Source organism: Mustela lutreola, chromosome 18, assembly GCF_030435805.1.
Source record: "Mustela lutreola isolate mMusLut2 chromosome 18, mMusLut2.pri, whole genome shotgun sequence".
Classification (NCBI taxonomy): Eukaryota; Metazoa; Chordata; class Mammalia; order Carnivora; family Mustelidae; genus Mustela; species Mustela lutreola.
In genome coordinates, this window is record NC_081307.1 from 39,550,952 (window position 1) to 39,575,608 (window position 24,657).

At 43.3% G+C, this 24,657-nt stretch overlaps 1 protein-coding gene across 2 annotated transcripts in view; it reads left to right on the plus strand.

Moving 5' to 3' along the window:
* CSMD1 (CUB and Sushi multiple domains 1) overlaps positions 1-24,657 on the plus strand; it is a 1,947,613-nt gene that overhangs the window by 1,585,429 nt on the left and 337,527 nt on the right. For both annotated transcript variants that reach the window (XM_059156007.1, XM_059156008.1), the window contains exons 18-21: positions 4,534-4,722; positions 15,749-15,865; positions 17,684-17,899; positions 20,466-20,654. In XM_059156007.1, the coding sequence (XP_059011990.1) occupies positions 4,534-4,722; positions 15,749-15,865; positions 17,684-17,899; positions 20,466-20,654 (711 nt within the window). The remainder of the gene's footprint in view (positions 1-4,533; positions 4,723-15,748; positions 15,866-17,683; positions 17,900-20,465; positions 20,655-24,657) is intronic.

The following is a 24,657-nucleotide window of genomic DNA, read 5'->3' on the forward strand; positions in this document are numbered from 1 at the left end:
GGAGAGAGCAGAGGGAGAAGCAGACAGAGGGGAAGAGAACATAAAAAAGATACGCATTGCCAACCCCGCTAAAATGTTGACCATTTCTAGTATTCCTTGACGAAATCTGTTCAGAAGCCAATAGATTGGAAATACTAGAAAACAAATGTGATTTCTCATCGAACACATTAAAAGAAAAAGATTGTCCATGATGCAAATGATTTATATCACATTCTTTATGCCATTTGAAAATAATAATATAGCTTGTCCCCTTTTCATACTTTGTCCTAAATGTTGGGCACTGTACACCTTCCTTGCTTTAATAAAAAATTATTAACGGTACTACTCCATGCCCACATGGGCACATGAAAATCTACTTTACACACATTACCTATTGCAGAAGTTGCCACAGTCCTTCAAGATTGAGTTCTTTCTGCGGCGGTGGCATAAGGTGACCGGGGCTACTGTGCACAGTGCTACTTTCCGTTCCCCTTAAATTGTAAAGCAGACGGCCGAAGTCATTTTTTCAATGTTTTCCTTAGAGCCTGCCTAGAATTGTAGCTCTGTTCTGTGGGCTGAGTCTTATGAATCCTTGATCTTATAAATACAGGGTCTAATTACAGCCTGTCCTTTGATTACTTTACTTTTCATAAGGGATATGATACTTTTCATAAGGAATATGATTACTTTACTTTTCATAAAGGAACTTTACTTTTCATAAGGAATATGCTACAGTTCCTTGATGTAATAGTCATTGTATTATCCCCCAGAATAATCATGTGCTCGCTCTGTGTGTTTGTAGAGCCTTGAAACAGATGTCTCAAGTATATGGATGTTTTCCACTTATTTTAGAGCATTTTTTGGGAAATGCTTTCAAAGGTATCTTTTAAAAACATTTCAAGAGAGAGGCAGGAGTCACCGCATGTAATTGTTTATATCCTGCTGTGCAATTCATGCACAGTGTAATTTTTAAAACTTGGAGTGACACAGAAGTGTGTTTTCTGGATTGTAGGTGTGGAGTGTGTGTGTATACACATGCAGATTCGTTTCTGAGATTTAATGATATTTCTTGAGATCAAAAGGAAAGCTGATTGGGATGTAGTGGGTATGGATGCCATGCCGTTGGGAAATCAGCCGTGCTGTGGGCACGGGCACGCATGCCCACGTGAGCGAGGGAGAGAGCCGGCTGGGGCTGAGTTGTGAGTCCCAGGGAACGATTGAACATGACCGATTCACTTAAGTTCTCGGCTTGTTTCCTGCTCTGTAAAATGGGATTGTAACTGCTAGTGCAGATCCTGCAAAGGCTGTGGAAAGTGACCACCATGGGGAGATGAAAGATACTCAGACTGTCCATCCCCTTCCTGGGATGAGAGCTCGCATTAAAACAGGTAGTTAAGCAGAACTTTGCTTATATCAAATGTACATTAATATAATCTGTGCCTGGAAGGCTTCGAAGTCATCAGTTTCTCTTATTCAACGGAGAGCAAGTTTATTCAGTCACGTCTTTGGGGCCAAAGGACAGGAGTGGATTTACATAGCCAGTGTCAAAAAATGCATCGTCCTATTAAGTTCCAAGGACAGAAGAGCCGGGAGGAATCCTCCTGGATCCAAAGCTTCAGCCAAATCCCCGGATGCTAGCTCCTCTTTCTGTCACCCGCGCTGGACAGGAGGAGGGGGATTGCTGGAAGCAATACCTTGGGGCACGCTTGCTTCAAAGTACTTTGCACTTTTCCTTCAACGTAAATTGGCAGCTGTCCTTACAGACTGGTCTTAGTTCATTTTGAAGGTCTGGTCCTAGCGAGCCATGTCACCCTCTTGGCCCTGCAGTCTCCCTGCTGCCGTCTTGTTTTGAAATCCCTGCATATGGTGCATTTCCAGAGAAATAAAGACATCAGGTCTGTCACAGTTGTCCCACTCAACTGCTCTCCTCACGAGTACCCTCTGTTCTAATACGTTTTAATGCAAAGGAATATGGTAACTGTACATTCCACAACCTAATATTTCTGTCCATTGTTTTGTAAAAATGAATGAGCGAATGATGGATTAATGTTTTCACTTCAACATGGTATTTATTTCTTAGTTCCGTTTTACGTGTCCAGAACTCCGTGTTTCTATGTGTATGCTTTGGTTTCCTCAGATGTTTTTTTCTCTTTTTTTCCCCTACACATTTGTGTGGGGCAAAGTGTGCGTACAGTTTATGAATATCATTGGGAATATTGTTCACTAATATGTCATCCTCACGTCACGTGAAGTGATCGTCCCTCTTAATTTTGTCGCTGCTGTGAGCGTGTTGTTTTGTGGTCACTGGGGATCATTGGACAAAGTGGAATGATGTTGTGAAGGGTCCGTCAGGGATGTGGGGACCCCTCCATCTCTTAGACAAAGCTTCTTTCAAGGGAATTCTTTTGTTAATCCATCTTCTTTTGCTAATTCTTATGTGCCCATTGGAAACGGCATATATCCAGTATGACTGCCGACGGTGATGGAAGAGGTTATAAACATTACCTTAGAATATGAACGTGTGTGTGGTGGGAGAGCAAGAGAGGGGAGCAGAGCAGGGGAGGGTCTGGGGACAGATGACGCCCACCTTGTTTTTGGCAGAACTGTATCTGATGCAGGAAAGGAAAGCCCGCATGCCTTTGCCGCCGTGCTTTGCAAGAAGTCACGGCCATTACATCCTGCTGTTTAGGCAGTAAGCACACGTTATCTCTTAGGGAATTAGAGTATTTAAGAAAAAGTTCTTGAGAAAGTAGTGCTACATACGTATTTTTTTCACTTTGCTTTTTCTCGTCATTGTTTTATTTTTTCCTTTGGAAATCTTCACTTCCACGGTCTTCCATGTTTTTACCCATTGTAACCAAACTCTGGGGTTAAGCACACAGATTTGCAAAGGGTAAAATCTGCTTATTTTGCTAATTCCAAAACTGACTGCAAGTTCAGGGTGTTGCCCAAAGACCCTTCAGTTCTGATAGTTAGATAAAAGGACTCCGCCCTTACTAAAAGCTGTTACACTCACAGTCACCTTCATTATGGAAAAGGATCCAAGTTAGACCAGGCAAAGGAAAGACACATAGGATGGAATCTGGAAAGGAGTTCCGACCCGCAGCTTCCGCTTGTCTTCTCCCCCTGGAGTCATGAATGATGTCCTCCTAGCCACAACGTGTGACGGTGTGAAGTCCTGCCAATCTGGGAAACTCACTGAAGTGTCTATGTCCAAAGATTCCGTCCATGTTTCATTACAGAAGCATCGTTGATTGAATCACAGGCTGCATAGTTGAACTCTGTCTCCAGCTGCCCCTCAGTGTAGGGTAGCCTGAAGTCCTAATGACCCCAGACATGCTGTGAACAATAAGGACACTCCCAGCGCTTGAGAAATTCCAGGGTTGATAGGTGACCTCTGAGGGGCTAGACATCTCATGGAAGGCACATTCCTTACTGCCCATTTTTCAGCAGGGTCTCAGCTGTCCTCCTTGGGATCAGGTGCCTATGGAATCCATTTTGCTGTACTAATGAAGAAATATTATCACTAATTGTTTATTTTAAAAAGTCACCTGCAGTTGTATATCATGTATCTGACTCAATGAGAGAGGGATTAAGATAAGGTACATAACTCCGACTTCCGTAAAGTTATGCGATGATTAGAAGTGTTATTCCAAAGATCATGAGGGGGACAGCTAGGCAGTTTTCATATTGGTAATGATTTCAGATTTTTGACCCATAGCCCAGGTCATAATTGTTATGTTCTGAGCCTTGTTGAGAGAGTTGTGTATAGCTCTAGCAAAGTCATTGTTATTTCTTTGAATACGTAACCATCGCAATGACATCTTCTTCCCCGGTCCCATTTTCCTTATCTGTTCAAGTATATATTCTAAAAATAAAGACAAATCTCAGAGACAAAGAAAAGAAACTCTTATAATGACATAATCATAATCACTTGACTTTTTATAGTACTTTACTTTTTAGCATCTTTTAGCATAGGCTAATTGTAGCCATCTCAAAAGTGGCTGACTTAAGTGCAAATTTGAAAAATGCATGGTTGTATGGAATGCAATTTTAGAAAATCAGATCCAGTGCAGTTTTAATTTGCATTATGTGTGTGTAGGCTTGGGTGCCTGTGTGCATATCTATGAAAGCTGAAGTGTGATGACTGCCAAAATCGAACTGGAACATAAAATACAACAGGAAGGGGGGAGGGCTAGGGGTAGAACACGGGACAGTACCGGCTTCATGTAGTACAGTTCCCTGGTTTTCAAATGAAGAGAAGTAACATTCAGACATAGGGGTTATTCTGTGTTGTACTACTTATATGTCATCTGGTAAACAGTTAACAAGGTATCTCTCTACACAGGAAAACAGGGTCAAATATAAGAAAATGTATTATTATTATTATTATTATTATTATTTTACATTTAGGGATTATTGGATTTACCTGAATAATTTTCCATGTCTGATAATGTCTCAGAATATTTTATATGTGTATGGAACAAGGTTTTATTATTTTTCCCTAGAAACCTGCAAATTTCCGTATGTAATACATTCTTTCTGTGTGTGCAGGTGTGACCCTGGAGTCGGACTCCTGTCTCGACCCCGGGATCCCCGTGAATGGGCATCGGCATGGCAGTAATTTTGCCATCAGATCCACGGTGACATTCAGCTGTGATCCAGGATACACGCTCAGTGATGACGAGCCCCTGATCTGTGAGCGGAACCACCAGTGGAACCATGCCTTGCCCAGCTGTGACGGTAGGTGGAGATCGACAAAGCAGGACATCAGAATGGAATGCAGAGACGTGGAAATGTTGAAATTGTTTGGGTGGTATCTGGTATTTTAAAGGGCAGTGTGATATGAAAAGTTGTACACCTTAAAAATATTTCCGTGTAATGCTTAAAATTTACCTAGCTCGTGTTTTCCTAGGAGGCAGAGCATCTGTTTAGAACAGAGCATTAACAGGTATGGGGCAGCCTTCAGCCATGTGCCCAAACACCAAAACGTAGGGAGCTTTGCGCTGCACATATGCTCCATGTGGCAATTGTTGAAAATAGCATGTGAACCAGGGGAGTGAGTGTGTGTGTTGTACATCCTCCGACATGGCTTTCCTCGGGACCAGGTCCAAGCATCCAAAGGCCATCTGCCCTTTGCACTGCTCCCTCTGAGCTCCCACCTCTGGGGGGCCGCTCTCCCCGGGGGGGGGACTGGGAAGCGTTTTCTCGGAAGATCCCCAGGTGGTGTCTTGGCCATACCGGCCACTCCCCCGCCCTGCACAGATCTGCTCTGGGAAGTCTCAAGACAAGTAACATTCTTCATGATCCCACTGAATTGCTCGACTTGGTGCTAGGCTGTGTGCAGTTACACTAACCAGATACACAAGGATGTTGCTTGTGTTCATTTGCAAACAAAATAAGGGATTTGCCCTTTGGCCATAACTATAACCACATTATAACACTGTTTCCATGAAAAAAAAATTATATTTCACCATAACATTTTTTCAACAATTTTGTAATGTAGTTGTAGGTGTGGCTTACAGAGAACCATAAAATAAGTGAATTATCTATAGAAAGCATCATACTTCATAGCAAAGTATTAGAAAAAATCCCATGAAATCAAGAACAGAGCAACTTTCTCAGTATCAGAAATGTTACTTATGTTATCCAGAAGATATTAACTCATACAATAATTAAAAAATGGTATAAATTGTAAATATTAGAAAGAGAAGATGGTCATGTTTGGCAAATCCACAAAGGATACGACATATTAGAAGTGTAATATCAACACACCCTAAAACTCTCAGGAGTATATCTAACAGGAGATATGAAGGATTTTTTTTTTTTTCCCCGAAGACTTATCTTAAAGAAATTTAGATGTTCACAGTGGGATACAAACGAGTACTCTAATAAGTGGGAACACTTAGTACATTTTTAAGTGGTAGGGATGAAACTTAAATATACAAGTTTTCTAGAAATAGAGGGTTTTTTTGGGGGGAATTTATTTTTTCTTTTATTCCCCAAATTTTATTGAGATATAATTAACATACAATACATATAAGTTTAGGCTGTCCAGCATCATGATTTAACTTACATATATTGTGAAATGATCACCACTATAAGTGCAGCTTATATAGATACAAAAAAGTAAAAGAAAAAACAGAGTTCTTCTTGTACCGGGAACTCTTAGGATCTACTCTATTACCGCTATTTCTGTGTATCATACAACAGTAGTAGCTCTAGCCATCCTATGGCACAGGACATCATGAACACTTATTTATCTTGTAACTGTAAGTTTGTGGCTTTTGGTCACTTTCATCAGATTCCCTCTCCTCTGCTCACCTCTGGTAACCACGAGTTACTCTCTCTTTTTCGAGGGGTTTGGTTTTTTTACAATTTTTTATTAGCATACAATGTATTATTTGCTTCAGGAGTATGGGTCTGTGAATCACCAGGCTTACACACGTCACAGCACTCACCATAGCACATGCCCTCCCCAATGTCCATCACCCACCCTCTCCCTGACCCCCTCCCCCCAGCAACCCTCAGTTTGTTTCCTGAGATTAAGAGTCTCTTATGGTTTGTCTCCCTCTCTGGTTTCATCCTGTTTCATTTTTCCCTCCCTTCGCCTGTGATCCTCTGTCTTGTTTCTCAAATTCCTCATACCAGTGAGGTCATATGATAATCAATCAATCTACAAATAGAGTTTTAATTTCAATAAAGTCTAAAAATAACTGGTATTCTTAATAGAAATTAATAAATGTGTTAGAAACATATATTTTTAAGAATGATAAGAAAGGGCTCTCTCTGGGACCAAAGCATCTCCAAAATCACCTTTAATTAATATGAAGTCCGTGCAAAAATATTCAGATAGATGAGTGATATGGTGTAGGCATTCTAATACCTGATCTATGCCTGTATAGGAACTTAATTGGTTGAAATTATTCCAAGTCCATGAGGAAGGAAGACTTGTTTCATAAATGATGTTGATCAACTTGCATGTTTAGGCACAATTATTGGAAAACATTGACAGATTTCACTATATACAAATTAAAAGTTCTATTTTAAAGAAAGAGATAAAGCGAAAGGATCGGACTACAGAAAATAATTGCTCTGTCCATACATGATTCTACATCATGTTATCATACAAATGGGTGGAGGGAAATCAGTGACACATGTAAGACATGAGATCTGTGGGGGAAAAACATACAGGCTGCTCACAGAAGGAGACAACAGACCCCAAAACGCTTTAAAATATGGGCACTCTGATGTGGGCTCAGGAAAATGCAAATAAAGCATGGTAATTTCTCTACCCTGTTGGATCTGAGGAGAAGTAGAAAGGTCAACTTCTACAGCATTGTGGGATTTCAGAGCGGCCTGTTCATTCTACTCTGTTGCTAAGAAGGTGAAATGATATAACGTTCTTGGAGGACGGAGATAGTGAGTCACAGGATAATGCCTGTTGTACATGTGAGCATATACCCGTATGTAATTACAGCACATACATAGGATATGCACAGAAAGTGATGGAAAACAGGTGTTCTCTAAAACTGTAACTCTAGTGTCCTCAGCTGGGGAGACTGGCAGGCTGTAGGGAGGGGGAAGAGAGATTTCCGACTTCTCTCTCTATGTTTATTTTTATTACCATGTTTTATTTTCGTAATTGGAACTCTAATAATGAAAAAATAGATAAAATTTACGCATGTGATTAATGAACAGTGTCAGAAGGATACTAGCTATTGGACTCATTAAAATTTTGTAAAAATTAGAGAATATCATAAATAGTTGCAAAAATATTAACTGTGTTTGTAGGATTCTTTATCGTCAATAGTTATAACAAGGACAAAAAATCTGATAAAGGCCTAACTCTTAAAGTACTTAGTTGTTATTCATGTGTAACTGAACATCCGTCAAAATGTTTATTAAAGGGGCGCCTGGGTGGCTCAGTGGGTTAAGACCTCTGCCTTTGGCTCAGGTCATGGTCCCAGGGTCCTGGGATCAGGCCCTGCATCGGGCTCTCTGCTTGGCGGGGAGCCTGCTTCCTCCTCTCTCTCTCTTTTTCTATATGCTGCTCTGCCTACTTGTGATCTCTGTCAAGTAAATAAATAAAATCTTTTAAAAAAAATGTTTATTTTTAACAACATGGACGGGACTGGAAGAGATTATGCTGAGTGAAATCAGTCAAGCAGAGAGAGTCAATTATCATATGGTTTCACTTACTTGTGGAGCATAACAAATAGCATGGAGGACAAGGGGAGATGGAGAGGAGAAGGGAGTTGGGGGAAATTGGAAGGGGAGGTGAACCATGAGAGACTATGGACTCTGAAAAACAATCTGAAGGGTTTGAAGGGGCGGGGGTGGGAGGTTGGGAGAACCAGGTGGTGGGTATTATAGAGGGCACGGATTGCACGGAGCACTGGGTGTGGTGAAAAAATAATGATACTGTTACACTGAAAATAAATAAATTAAAAGAAATGTTTATTAAATCATTTATCCAGAATTTGCAGCAGGTTAATCATATACATAATTGTGTTAGAGTATTTAACAGATATGCAAACCCATGACTTTATTGGGCGCCACTGTGCAAATTTTATATATAAATATATATATGTATATATATATATATATATATATATATATATATTATTTTGGACGGGAGCTGAACATGGAATTTGGGAGTGGCACGCACATAAGCTGTTCCCTTGATTACGTTCTTGTTAGGGGCGGCTCAGTGGAGCAACAGCCGAGTTTCTGAGTTGCTTCTACTGAGCGAACTGAGTCTACTGCAGACTTTTCAGGGAGCTCTGGGAAGGTTGAAAAGTTGCAGAGTCTGTAATTTAAACTCTGTGATGAAAGCACCTGGTTCATCGTAGGAAAATACACAACGGTTCTCCAATTCACTTGACTCCTGATCTGGCAAAGAAAACTGATGTGTGCAGGTGAGAGAGATGTGCCCCGACCCATTTGAGATCTGTAATTTTGATTTAAATTAGATTCTTCTCAAAAGAGAACAATACTCTCCATGTATTCTTGATTTAACAGTGGTAACTTCCGTTGTTTAAATACTTAAGTGTCTGGGCAGGGTAATGCTCTCCTCTGCCCTGCACACAACGTAGGCAGACTCACCTGTTCCCCCTTGCCCTCTTCTTCCCCTGGAGCAAACCCCGTGCGTGCACTGGTTAGCCTTTTTCTGTCCCTGCGTATTGTGTTGCCCAAAGGCCCCCCTCCTCCAGGATGAGGATGCACTTAGCCGTCACCAGAATTCTGGAATCATGCCAGGTCACTAGCATTATTAACTTTTCTAAGAGTCCTTTCTCCTTATATGCAGTTCAATAAAGTGGAACTTTGATTTAATTTAAACTTATAACCCCACATAACCATAGTCCTCCTGCTTTAACCCGTGCCAGCTGCTATAACCAAAGACCTTAGAGTAGGTAGCTAATAAGCAACAGAAATTTATTGCTTACAGTTCCGGATGGCGGGAGTTGACGTCGGAGGGACAGCGTGATGATGGAGTTGTGACCTCATGTTGGAGGCTGCAGAGGGCCCTGCCATCTCATGGAGCAAGGGCAGGGGGCCTCTGTGTGGCCTCTTGTAGAAAAGTAAGACTCAGCCCTCGTGACCTGCTCACATCTCAAACACCCGCCTCCTAAAACCATCACCTTAGAGATCCAACATGAGTTTTGGGGGAATGCAGACGTTCAGACCGTGGCCTAAATATGCACGTACACTTAACCGTTCAGTCCAGTCTCCTCTATAGAGGAGGCACCTAGGCAGAGGACAGGGATACCGTCTCCTGGACCAGATAGACGTGGCGGCACATTCTGCCAATTCTCAGAGGTTTGGTGAAGTAGAGTGAATGGAAAATGAACAAAATGTTCTGTAGGAGATTATCTAGGAGACATGACATGAGGACAGACAGAGAAGGGCTCCTAGTGCTTGCAGGGAACTGACATGCTGTAGAAATGACAGTCTACATTTGACATTTTCCATAGAAAATAAAGCACATGAGATTTATGCATTTGTTTCTTCTATTTTCTCCCTACTCGAGTGCATGTAAATTTGAAATTTAACCCTTCTAGAGGAATTTGTAACATAAGTTATCTGCTTTGTTTTGGCTTCACTGAAAACTATTTCAGATGATAATAAATTTATGATCAAAGGCTATTAATAGAGATGCAAACACTGTGAGATTTTAGAGTTGATGTAAGAGTTTAGTCAGTCATGCTTGATTGTTTTCATTTAACCAGAAGAATTGTTCTTGTTGTATTTCCAAATCTTAAGCAATCTCTGAACCCCCTGGGTCTTTATTGTGACAAATGACTCATCAATAGGATATTTAAACCTTTAAAAATTCATAACTTTGGGAATGGAAGAAGAAATAAGAATCAGCTATGATATCTTATATTGCCATGAAAAAAGACAATCTCTGTCAGTCTCTCTCCCATTTCCGTAGCATGGCTTCATTTTTACCAGTTATGCCTTAGCATACTCAAGTTCCAAAGAAGCAATACGGGCAGTTGAGTACGTTTTCTCCCTCTTTCTTTGGTGAAAGACAAGTGCAAGAAAAATTCTGGAAAGATTTGTTCATTCAGTAAATATTTTTGTAAACAGCTGATCCTTTCATAAACATACTTCGGAGATCTACCGTCTTTGCAGCCACACACTTGAGAAGTTTCTCATCTATCAGCATAGAGAAGAGAAAGATTTATTTTTTAAAGCACGATGACAACTGTTTTATCAGGAAAATTGGGAACAAAGAGATGGACGAGATCATAGCTGCAATTTGGAGTCGTTACAGTCCTGGGAGGCAGGTGTCCTGATGCATCCTTGGGAACAAGGTTGAGAGGAAGGATCGGAATTGAGGGAGTAGTAGAGTCCAGGCATGGGTGTGTGACGGGGCTGGAGGATTTGGGGGATAGGGAGTCATTTGCTGTGGATGATGAAAGAGCTACAGTTGTTAGACACCCTTCAAGCCAGAGCTATGAGCCTATGTCGGCGAGATTCAAACCCAGAGGACGCCGTGATCCGTGGTGGGGCTCGAGCTCTCTGTGCGGAAAAGCTGAGGATGACAGCAGGGCTTGGAAAACACAGCCTCTGCTTTAATGCAGCAGCTCTAAATTGTTCCCGCTTCTCTTGGTAGGGTCTCCTTGCAGAATGTCTTTTGGGGAAAAAACTACAGTTTAAATGGATGACTGAAGGAATGAAGGCATAGAATCAGTAACTCCTTAAAGCATGGAGAGTTCCTGGATAGTTGGGAATGGAATGCCATCCCATTAGGATTCTGATTTAAATAGAATTTTATTAGCACTTGAAACAAAGAAGGGAAGCGGAGAAAAACAAAAGACAAACAAATCAGGCAAGATACTGGGGGCTCCCACTGTTCATGTCTTTATGGAGGAGGATGGAGGACAGGAGTGTGGTGTAAAGCAGACAGGCGAGACCTGGAACACACTAGTTTCAGAAAGTATGAGTGAGAAACATGGGGGCCGTTATGAAGACGGTGCTGTTGCAAGATGGTTAAGTTCTGAGAGCCTTAGCAAGCCGTGGGAAATTCAACCGAGCTTTCAGAAGGAGCCCGTGATTCACATGTGAATTTGAGATCTAGCATGTCTGTCATTAGAGCTGGTGGAAACAAAGAGATCTCCCCAGGAGAGAGGAGAACCTGCCCGCTCTGGTATCTCCAGCTCTGTCACCTCCCGAGTGCAAAACGCCTGACGCCTAGGATGTTGTCTACATGTCTTACTCTTGCCTGCCTCTCGTTTCAACAGAGCAGACATGTGGAAATGAACATGAAAGCCAGGGCTGGGCTCTGAGACACAGCTGTCGGCACACGGCAGTGGGTTACCGTGGTCTGCAGGGGAGGGCGAGAATCAGGTGACAGGAAGCAAGCTTCTCCACAGTCCGTGGGCGCTCTGTGGGCTTTGCCTAGGACACCAGGAGCCCCCCCAGCCCACGAGCCTGCGGTGCACAGGCCACCGGCAGCCCATCGCAGAGCAGTCTGTGAACACGGGGTCGACTCAGACAGTCTGCACTTCTCCATCCTTCTCTTGCCTACGCAGCAGTCTGCATCCTGGGAGTGGACTGCTGCACGGACAGACACGCAGCCATTGCTGGCCAGCCCCACCAGCCCACTCTACTCTAGTTACCTAGACTGCCTTTGAGCTCTGAGAACTGGCGAAGATTCTTGTTCTTAGAATAAGTCATGCTCGGTTACTCTATAAATTATTTGCCTTGTCCACTTGGATTTTGGAAGAAGAGGGACTTGTCTGTATTACTTACTGTTATGTGCCCAAGGGCCAAAAGGAGGGCTTAGAGAATAGTAGTAACTTCTTTGGGAAATCATTTTGGATGAAGGTTTGGATGGATGAATGGGTCGAAGCAGCCAAAGGTAGAACTCGACCCCTTTTGGAGGTTCCTCAGCTCCTCTGGGCAAGACTGCGGTCGATGTTCACCTCTCTTGTCTGTTCTAGTCCCTGCACACCTGCCCACGGGAGCTCCAGGATAATGCCTCTGGGTCTGTAATGGTGGGCATGGAATATAAATAGAAAAGTAGAATTCAAGAAATTTTAGCCCTAAGGATAGCAAAAGTGAAAGCTTACTGTGTTTTGTACAGTTACAACAGTCGTCTTTCAGACCATCTGCGGCAGTGTCTGTGGCTCTGCTGGGGAGACCCAGAGGTGTCTGTGGGTGCATCTGGTCAGACAAAAAAAAAAAAAAAAAAACAGAGTCGGGTCTCTTATTTGACTGTCTCTTCTCTTCAATATCAGGTCAGAATACTCGTGCAATTTGTCATATATCAAATCTCTTTTCACTGAGAAAAGACAAGAAAAAAGTGTGCTTTGTGGATGAAAAGACTTTCATTGAAAAATCTTCATAATGGATGAATTAGACTATGTTGTATATGCACAGATGACTCAACATGAGCAGTGGATTTGCTTTATCTAAAGTAACTTCCTTACTTTGTTCCGAAATGGCAGTTTGATGGTATTAGTCCGTGATATCCTCTGTCGTGTGTGCGCTGAATGAAAACATCAGTAGTCCGATGTATTTCCACCGAACTTCTCCCCGTGTATAATCATCCATTTTATTTTGATGGCGTGAGGCCAGAGGATGAAGCAGAGATTGATAAATTCTATAGTTTTTAAATGTAGCTGGATAGAAATTCATTTTTACCAGTTTTCCATAGCACGTGCAGATTTTAAGGTAAAGATTACCACAAATAACTGTATATATGATATCTCAAGTTTACATCAAAGGGTGTCACTCATTATGGTTAAATCCTTGATAAATATTTGGGAAGCCAATGCCCTGATTTACAAAGATCCAATCACAGCAGATGAAAGGTTACGGACGTGCAGCTTCTGCACTCTGGGCTGCACCCTCTCCTGGTTCTGGCCCCCACTCCATGGACACTCCTTTCCTCTTTTTTGTTGAAGCTCCTCACCTCCCTGAGCTGCTCGCCATTGGAACAGCCTGGGCTTTCACTCCCCTATCCACACCCAGAAGCCCCACATCGATGGTGTCCTGTGCGCGTGCTCTTGTTTCTGGCCCTCGGCCAAACTTGTGCACCCACTCGCCGTGGACGTGTAGGAAGCATCCAGCTTGATACATCTGAAACTGAACTGGTTTATACTCAAAGCCTACTTCCCCCAAAGTCTCCTCCATGCTCGGTTCTTTCACACTCAGCCTTAAACCCCCACAGTCATTGGTCATGGTGCCCACGTCCCAGTCATGGAAACACCCCCGTGGCTGTGCCTTCAAAACGTGGTGAGAGCCTGCCCACTTCCACCAGCTCTGCTGCCACATCCCAGCGAGGGTCCTACCCGCCCTCTGCTACCCTCCTCTCATTCTCACACAGTGCCAGTGACCAGGCAGAAGCCGCTGTGATCCCCTGTCCTGCCCACACAGGAGTCTCCAGAGCCCGTACCTTTCACTCACTCATGTGACTGTCTGGAAGCTGTTCAACCTCACTGCTCATGCTCCCTCCCATCCCCTCTGTCCTGCAAATTGTCCTGTACACAGGCCCACTCGGGCCTCTGTCCTTGGTTGTTTCTCTCCGTGAAGTTCTTTCCAGATACCCAGTGGCTCCCTCATTTGTTCAAGACCACATCCCAAGTACACTTCTCCGACCACCTGCTCGAGATAGCTGCCAACCCACACAACTCGGGGAATGTGCTATTCTTTTTCCTTCTCCCTTTGTTTCCTCGGTGCTTATCGTCTTCCAACATCATGTACAATCGGCTCTTCACGTTATTACGGGCACAATCTCTCGTCTTCATCTTCAGCTGGATTTTTGACTCTATAAGGGCAAACACTTTTGTCAATTTTGTTCATCATTTCCAGTGCCAAGGGCAGGGTCTACTTGTTGAATAAATGAATTCCAAATGTTATATTAATTTTACGTCTTTTGTAATGAAATGTAGAGTCAATATAATTTTAAGATATGAAAATCTTGCATTGTCAAAATATTCTGAGACTCACTCAAAAAGTTTTTATTTTGCTGATTTTTATATAACTCTTCCCATGTGGTTTGCATATTCAATGAGATTATCTGCTCCCTTAAAACCTATGATGAGTGACCATGATGGGATGTATCACATCTTTTTGCAAATTAACTAATTCTTCTGAAAATATTACTTATGGAACTAGTTTTGAGGAGTCACAGTTCAGGATGTTCATATTAATAAGGAAAATTATTTTAGGTATCCGCCATTTAATGATAATCTTGCCCAGTTCCAAAAAGGAAACATTAAAACGTGTGCATAGAGAGGACCCGGTAACAGAGAATCTTCCTTATTACACGGATTCTCTAAATGTCTCTACTTCCCCATCAAATGGTTATATATAGCTTTTTGCTTCCTTCAAAAATGGATCTCCAAGACACATTGAACAGGCCAGATTTTGTTGATGAGGATTGAAATCAACTGAAGAGCTGCTAAGACCAGCAGCTCTAAAAAATGCAAACCTGCACCATTTCTGAATCTCAGAGTATATACGTCAGTGTCGTCTAGAGAAACAGAACCAGTGTGTGTGTGTGTGTGTGTGTGTGTGTGTGTGTGTGTGTGTGGAGAGGGAGGGAGGGAATAAGGGAGAGACGGAGAAGGAGAAGGAAGGGGACGGAGGGAGGGAGACTTATCACAAGGAACGGACTCGCCTGCTTTGAGCCTGTCAAGCCCTGAGATCCACAGTGGACAGGCTGGAAACACAGGGAAGCCGGCGGTGTAAATTCTAGTCTGAAGGCTGGCAGGCTCCCGACTCAGAAAGAGTCAGTACTTCAGCTTACGCCCAAAAGGAGGAACAAAACTGATGTCCTAGTTCCAATCATTCCGGCAGGGGGAGTTTCTTCTCATTAGTGGAAAGTTCAGCCTTTTTGTCCAATTCAGTCCTTCAACTGATTGTGCAAGGCCCACCCACATGAGGGAGGGCAGTCTGCTTTGCTCGGGCCGTCCATGCACATGTTAATCTCATCCAGACACGTCCTCTCAGAAATGGCTGGGAATCCCAGGGCCCAGTCACGTTGCCACACAAAATTCCACTCCCACTTACTTTGTGTTATTTCCTTACTCTCTTCTGTCTCTAGGTTATGTACTATTTAGGACACCCTTCTATGGCATATTCCAGTTTTGAGTAAAAGGAAGATTTCATTTTGTCTTATTTTTCATAGAGGTGACATTTGATATTCCTTTAGTCCTTGTGCAAAGCAAATGTTGCTTTAAAAGTAGTGTATTCTGGCAATCCTTGTGAAACTTTAATACTACAATAGTCATTCTCCTTATCTTTTCAGCCCTCTGTGGAGGTTACATCCATGGAAAGAGTGGGACAGTCCTTTCTCCTGGGTTTCCAGATTTTTACCCAAACTCCCTAAACTGCACATGGACCATTGAAGTGTCTCATGGCAAGGGTAAGGATGCTGCAGACTTTATATGTACAGAATAACACGCAAGGGACACACATGAGGGCAGAGAAGAAAGTATGCATGCGTCAGCAAGTGAGTTAACTCATTCCTTCACATGTATTCTAACTTTTTATTTGGATGTTTGATATCATCTTAGAAGAAAAATCATCTAAAATGATTGATGTTACCAGAAAAGTAGATTCCTTGTTTTACATTCAATTAGGTAACTTGGATTTATGCAAGTAGGCATGCTTGAATATATCCTTGAAAATTAGGTATGATGCTTGAAAAGTAAGTATGAAGGTAAGGAAAAGAGATAAAACACAAATACCAATTAAATTGAAGGAAATAAGAAATTATCTCAAGTTCTCATTTCCATGGTGATAAATCTAGGATAGCTTTTTTAAAAAATATTTTATTTATTTATTTGAACAATGGCAGGAGGAGGGGCAGAGGAAGAGATAATCCCAGGCAGACTCCACACTGAACAGGGAACCTGAAATGGGGCTTGATCTCAGGACCCCAAGATCATGACCTGAGCCAAAAGCAGGCACCCAACTGACTGAGCCACCCAGGTTTCCCTGGGATAACATTTTATACTTGCCGTGGTTCCAAGTTTACTCAGTAATATTACACATAACAGATCATTTATCTTCGTCATCCAGTGATGAATTACAGAGCAGATTTTCTTATCTTCATTTTATAGGGAACTATAATGAAGGCCAGAAAGTTGGTAATTTGTGCAAGAAATGTAGATCATAAATACATTGTACATATAGCATTGTACCCTGGGTCTTTTCTGTAGGATCAAATCTGTCATTCCACTGAATGAAACTCTGATCACATAAATATCATGGACACACTGGCTTCCCACTTAGCTTTGAACTCAACTTGATTTTAAATGGACATATTAGATTATATACCCTGTATTACACTATGCTAACATGTATCATGAATGCATGTTAAGAATTTCCTTGCGGTGTCTGGGTGGCTCAGTCAGTTAAGCATCCCATTCTTGATCCTGGCACAGGTCATGATCTCAGGGTTGTGAGATCGAGCCCCACATCAGGCTCAAGGCTCATCTTAAGATTCTCTCTCACCCCTGACTCTTAAAAAAGAAAATAGAAAAAGTTCCCTGAAGGAAATCTAGAATAAAAAAGAAATAAATTGTGAGTGACCAAGAATTTTCATAAAAATGAGTATTTTTATTTAAAAGGAGCTATTTGTAGTTAATTTTATTATCAGTAGTGTAGGAATCCACAATACTTAGTTGGTGTGGCTAATATGAGCACATGTGTGTAAGAGGAACATAAGACTGTGATCTCAAAGAATTCTTCCCCTAGTTGTAGAAGTTTATAGGCTAGACATCCAACCTAAGATTTCATAAAGGATACTTGTTAAATATAAACGGCAAAATTATCTGGTCCTTTATTCCTCTAGGATAAATGCTTTCCAGGTGACCTGTCCCCCATGCGTTGCACCGTAAACGCCCCAGCGTGCTGTACTTGGGCGTCTGTGTCGGACTCAGGATCTGTGTCCTTCTCTGTCCCTACTGTCCTACTGCCGGATCTGTAACTGTGCCTGTACTTACATACACTTCTTCGTTATTGTGGCTACTTATCCCCTTCTTGTATTTCTAAATACATTCTACCCATTTCCTGCATTTTCCTTTGAGTTTGCATATTAAGATGGTACCTTGATTCAAGAGTCTGGTGTCTCTAAGCCCAGAATAAAGTATTTTCCCTCAACTGTATACTGATCTGTCTCCCTCCCCCCTTCCCTCTCCGGCTCTCTCTTGCCCTCTCCCCCGCCCACGCTTCGCAGGTGTTCAGATGATGTTTCACACCTTCCACCTCGAGAGCTCGCACGACTACTTACTGATCACGGAGGATGGCAGTTTCTCCGAGCCCGTGGCCAGACTCACGGGCTCCGTCCTGCCGCACACTATTAAGGCAGGTTTGTTTGGAAACTTCACCGCCCAGCTTCGGTTCATATCAGACTTTTCCATTTCCTACGAGGGCTTCAACATCACATTTTCAGGTACGTTGTTCTTGTCGGTGGTGTCTCTTCTCAGGCGAGGAGGGAACCTTTTGTGGGAGCGTGTGTGTGCACGTCCATGCGTGTGCTGTGTCTGAGCAGTGGTAAGCCTTAGCTGGTGGCAGAGGAGGCTGAACCTCCTGGAAGAAGTATGGGAGGTCACCTACCCAGAGGCCACGAAATGACACTCCGCAAATTCTCATGCCTGCAAAACTGTCAATATCACTAAGTTCTCCTTAAAAACCCTCCTCAGCCACGACTCCTCATCAATTCTATCAAAATCTCTGAGCGAACTGTCCTCACTGGGAGAGTCTGAGGGGGAGCTGGCACCTGATGATGTTGGCTCCTGCCCTCCAGTGGCTGCCAGTGCTTGTCTGGAGAACCACCTCGAGAGTGAAAAAAGCCAAAGAAGGGTGAGCACACACTGCTGAGAACGAGCTTTTCCTTCGCTGTGTGCAGTCGTGCACGCAGACAGCCGTCTTCCAAAACGATGTACCATGTTTAACTATGATACTTCATCATATCTGTGCAGGGTTTCTGTTGTCTCAAACACTGCCCAGTCCACATCGCTCAACATGAATGGTGCCGTGAGTGGCATCACTGTGCTTTTATGGACAAGGAGAAACGACGCACACTTAAAAAACGGTCAGCGATGAATGAGATGCACTTAATCACATGAGCCGTGTTCAGTGACCGGACGGTGGTCAGGGCCCTGCACAAACAGATAGAGCCCTCACCGTCACAAAGGGGGCTCCTGTTCTAGGATTCTGACGGCCGTAAGCTGTGACCTAAATTTGCATTTCTGCGTATGATGCTTTGAAAAGGAGAGCCTTTTTTCAGCTTCACTCCTCACAGCCCGGAGCTGATGCTGTTATTGTAAGGTAGTACCTGAGTCCCATAATCACCAGTGATTTCTTCTACTTTGAAGGTCCCTTCAATTCCTTAATGACCTCTGAAGCCACTTACAAGATGCTTTGTCCCAATAGAGGAGTTTTTATCTGCTCTCCTGTTCTAACGCTGAAATGCTTCAGCAAAGACTTTCTGTGCTTTCCACCTTTCCACCAGCGGCAGGTGTATTTCCTGTGACGTACACACAGTAGGAAGCTAATAATCACTTCTCTGTGTTGCATGATCGTTAGCGACATAGACATTGAAGTGCGGTCTTAAAGAAAAAGACTTCTCAGAGATTTTAAGATGCTCTGGACTCTTCTATACTCCCTCTAATTACGACCAATTGCCATGCATCTTTATCTGACTTTGTTGATTTTTCCTGGCATTTCACTGCATTAGTGGAACTCTTGGGACGAGCTCAGATGACTTGACTTCTTGGAAATTTGCCATAATCAAGGGTAATCATGAAATTGCCTGCTCTATGCAACAAAGACTTACATCTTCCTAACACTAAGGCCTAATGCGTCTAGATAGTCTTTCCTGGTGGATCTCGATTAGGGCCACAGTGAGAATGTCGTTGCCTGTGTTCTCACTTTCATCAAGATCCAGACTGAAGTTACACAGAACACTTTAAAAGAAAGGAAGTGGCCTCGATGCAAGTCTGTGAATCCCTTCCCTAGATGTTTCTCAGGAGTCAGTGTTGTTCCCACCATCTGTTTCTTAAATCCATTGCTCCCAGCACAGAGCGGACAATAAGTCTTTGGATTCCTGAAGGTCAGAATTCAAGTCTAGAGCTGACTTCTTGCACAAGCTCCCTAAACAAACAGACAACAGGCAAGATAAAACACACTTCTCTGGGTCTTCGAAGCTTTTTGAAATATTTTAAAACATTGGGGCACCTGGGTGGCTGAGTTCTTTAAGCACCCACCTCTCCATCTCAGCTCTGGTCTTGATTTCAGGGTCCTGAGTTCGAGGCCCGTGTTGGGCTCCCTGCTGGAGATTTAAGAAAAAGATTTAAGATATATTTAAGAAAATCTTAAAAACATTTTTTTTTAATGATAAAAAATAATGGGGTGACCGTCGGGAACATGTGGAATGATTCATTCGCACACATCCAGTGGAAGAAGGATCTGTAAAGCCTGCAGAGGGGACCCCCTATCCAGGCTGCGTCGCAGGCCGGCTCAGTCTGAAAAGAAAGACACACCAGGGAGGGCACAGCCAGTGCGGAGGCGAACTTGCTGTTCCGATGCGCTGAAGCGTGATTTCATTTGCAAGGATTTGGCCTTGACACTGGCCGCCAACAATTGTCAGCGACACCAGTACAATGGAATTTATTTCTTTAAGTGTCCAAATAGGCAGCAAGTTTATCATGCAAATGAAGAGTTTCCCCTTCTGGGGACATTTCAGATGTTTGCCTAAAATCAGTGTGGTTTTATGTCTGTTTTTCACCTGCTGGTCTGGCTTACTTCTGTCTTCTGTAGAAGGTTTTATCAGAGTGGAATATCCCTCATCATGAGATGGCGCCCAGTACGAAGAGAAACATGTATCAGTTTTGGAGGAGTTTGAAGAAATGTATTTATGTACCCATTTAATAACAGCCATTTTTTAATTCTTGCTAAATACTTTGTGAGTATTTACCCAATTTCCCACAAACGGAATCTGTCTCTTCATGTCTCAGAGTATGACTTGGAGCCTTGCGATGATCCTGGCGTCCCTGCCTTCAGCCGGAGAATCGGTTTTCACTTCGGAGTCGGGGACTCTCTGACCTTTTCCTGCTTCCCAGGGTATCGCTTAGAAGGTGCAAGCAAGCTTACGTGCCTGGGTGGGGGCCGCCGTGTGTGGAGTGCGCCTCTGCCAAGGTGTGTGGGTAGGTGGTCACACGCTTTCATTTCATTCATCCAGTGGGGGTGGCACGAGCCGGAGTCCGGGCGCAGGGCCGGGTCGCCAAGGAGGGCGGGCGGGGGCAGGCGTGCCGGGCAGCGGCGGGCGGCCGGCTGCCCTGGGGACCGGAGCCCCTCTGGACTGTACTCCCCTGGAGACACAGTCGGCTCTCTAGTCTTCCGCCTCGAGAAGGGTGAGTCTAGAGCTTGTGCCAAGCATGTTTATGAAGGAGAAGTGGACATGTAGCCAAAAATAATCTGGAACAAAAGGAAAGGTAAAAGCGGGAAGCCAGGCTGCGTTCACAGAATCGTTGCAGTTCTGTCACTTAAGAGCAGGAGTGTCTCTCGGGATGATGACGGTGACAGTTTCAAAGACTAGTTGTGTTGTTCTCACTGTTCCGTTCAGCTCTCTGGTTGGGTGACCGTGGCTTGCTGTTGCCATGTGGACATTGTAGAAGTCTCAGGGCTGAGTTGGCCTCTGCAGTGCGTTCTTGAAGAATTCAGGAGCGTTCCAGAAACAGGCGTCTTTAGTCTGTATTTTGAAACGAGGTGCTGTGCTAACACAGTGGGTTCGGGAGGCGGCTCGGTGGGGCTCTCCTTCCTGCTAGTCTGGGAATGAGCTAGCATAAGGCACGGAGCAGAGCGGAGCTGTGCGGACAGGCCTCGCTAAACACGGGATGCCTCCTGCTTGTCTAGGGTCTGCTTATCCCCCAAGACAATGTCGACACCTGCCCCTCGGCCATGTTGCTGCTTGTGAAGGGTTGACAGTCTGTTCTTCCAAGTTACAGAAAACAGCCTAATGCCATGTGGAGATGTCGCCGCAGCCCACTTTAGCTATGAGGCTTCTGAGTCATGGGGGTCCGTGATGCATCCCCCTCTAGGCCTCCGGTTCATACAATAGATGCAGGTGGCCAAGTCATACAGACAAGATTTCATACAACTACTGAATTGTAACTTAGTGAAACCCATTTTTTTCCCCCATGGCAAAGAATCTCTTCAATTACCAGCATGGTTTAGGGATATTATTAATTTAACTGGTAATATCATCTTTTCGTGTTTTAATGATAGTCCCACAGTTAGGACTTCCTTTACAAAAAACTTATACAGGTGACCATGAATCAAATCATCTTCCTCTCTCACCAGGGCGCATGTCTGTCAACGTCTGTCATCTTGCTTTCTCCTAAAATAGTGGTTCTCACCTTTTTACGGTTATGATTTTTAATTGGGATTTGGATATCATTTTTGAACAGGTTCTCAAGAAAAAGAGATACTTTGTACATGATCCTAGGAATTCCTAGAGTTGCCTAGAATCCATGTTTCCCAAAACTACAATTATTGAACCAGACAGTTTAAGATCTGCAGGAAACTCCTGACCCAATGAAATCAAGGCTTCATTCCACACACGTAACATTCAGTAGTTTACTGATTATCATATTCTGTTCCCGGTTTCTCTGTTTTATATAGATTCATCATCTGTACACTGTCACTCTTGTTACTGGAGTTTTTACATTGTCCAAAATATAAAATAAGGATAAACAGTTGATATCCGTTGAGCCTAATTCTGGATGCCACACTGCTCTGCGCTCTTCACACATACTGACTCATTTAATCCCCTGGAACTGATGAGGTAGGCACTGTAGCTGTCCCTCCCATTGTACCAATGAGGACTCTAAGAGGCAAAGGGTCTAGGACCTTTGCCACGGCAAGGAGCTCCAGATCCGAAAGCAGGCTTTTCCCCACTGCCCTGCACGGGGACAACACACGCGGGCCTGGCTATGCCCCTCCCATATTTAGGCTCTTGTATTTTTCCCAGTGTTTCCTGAATTTCCTTCCAGCCTATCTGGCTACAAAGTTCCTAGAAATAAACATGTTCCTTATGGCCGCAACACCCTGGCGGACCCACGAGGTAACTAGGACTGGTCCATATTTCTTCTTTCCTCTCAGTCTCCACGTGTGATTAGTTGTTGGTTTGGAGGAGTCTGTGTCCCACTTGGTTCTCGAGTCAGGGTTCCCTGCCTATTCTGTCTGCTCCAGCCCTGGGAACATTCTGCCAAGCTCCAGAGGGATCCATCCAAATCCAAGCCCCACCATCTTCTCCCTAGGGAGAACCTACCAATTAGCTCCTTGTAATACTCAGAACTGGCACCGCTGCAATTCTGTGGTGGCCGCACAAGGCTCATTACTCATCACGGAGACTCCCTGGTTCCCTGCACAATCCAGTCTGGTCCTGAGGCCGGAGCATGGGAAGTCTGCCCAGGCTCATGGTCACCATAGCTCTCTGTCCCTCTGTGTCTCCGTCCGTGCGGCTCCCTCACTGCCCAGAGCACCCCACTTTCCTGTCAGGCTGCCTCTTCCTCGCTGTTTGAACTCATCTTACATGTGCTGTGAGCTGTCTCTCCCTCGTCACCTTCTGGCTGAAGGGGGGCTTCCCTAATAACAGCAGGACTCCATTAACGTTCCTACACGTTTCTGTCTTCCATTAGGCTGAACTTTACAGTGGGGGCTGCCTGATCCCCCAAATCCAGCTCTGTGCCTTGTTTCATGGATGCTTGTCAACGCTAAAGATTCCTTCCCTCCAAACCTTCTCTCTTGATCTCAACATTTTGATTCTATGCCTGTGTTTCTTCTTTTAAAATCACAGAAATAAGAGTGGTCGATCATAGCCAAAAGTTACAAATCCATTCCAGAGATCACAGGTGACATGGGAAGAATGTCTGCTGAATGACGAGCATGCAATTTTGTTTTTCCCTAATAAGCATCTCATCTGAAGTAGAATTTCTAATGAACACCTAAATTAAAAACTATTTTTCTCTTCATCAGCTCACTCAAAATTCAAGAGAAATGATCTTTTTGTTTGTATTTATTCATTTTAGGGCTATTTCCACCTAATTATTTATTTAGGATACTGGAAATAACATTATTCTGCACTCCACATGAATAACAAACTGTGCAAGCCCTTTCTTGTGCCCCTTTTATATTACATTATGTGGATATCACTCAATATATGTCTTTTTTTTTCTTACAAGTTAAAGAAAAAGGTACTCAATTGGTCTAAGTAAAAATGAAGGTTTACTGGCAATATGACTAAATAATCATAAATTGGGACAGCATCAGGGGAGGTTTGATCAAGGACTTGACTTTGTGACTGAAGCCTTGTTATCTGTGTTATCTCTCCTGTTATCTCTCAACCTGGGTGCTGGCTTTCTCCTCAGGCTCCACATGCCCCTGGGGAAGCACTGGGCAGCAGCCTGCTCTCCCCAGGGGGCTTCCTCAGACCAGGCTCTTACATCAGCATATAGTGCTGTAATACCAACATCACGCTGTCCAGTGAAACAGCTTTCGCAGAATGGCTTTCCCAGAATGGCTTCTGGATTGCCTCTGACCCAAATAGAGTCACGTGCCTGTTTCTGACCAATCACTAACCAGGACAGTTTTGGTTATCTTAGGATATTTAGGGACCATCATCCATAGGTGTTGGAGAATGAGGAAAAGCACATATTTTATGATATTTGTGATATTTTGTGACATCTTGTTGGGGAAAAAACAAAAACAAAAACAAAAACCTAGGCAGAGGAGAGCAGACATGATTCAAATGGGTATCTACTAGAATTCCCTAATCTAATGTTGCATCTGTGAACAGTTTTGAACACAAAATTTTCTCAGGCAGAGTGTGATAAGCTTTTATTTCTTCATCTGATCAATTACCAAATAATATCTGCTCAGAGAATTAAAAAAAAAATCAATGAAAGCAAGAGTTATCCTATTGTGGAACATCTGCATTAATTCTCTTTTTTAGACCAAGTGTCCTTGGATGTAATGTAAAATGGGGAAAAATTGACAGCGTTAGCCTAAATTGTATAATGGATTACAAATACTTCAAAGAGCATAGTAGAACAAAATAGCTTGCCTGTATTTTGATAAACTAAATTTAACTCTAAATCTTTTGACCAATTCTATCTAAATATTATATTCCTATGCCAACCAGTCTGT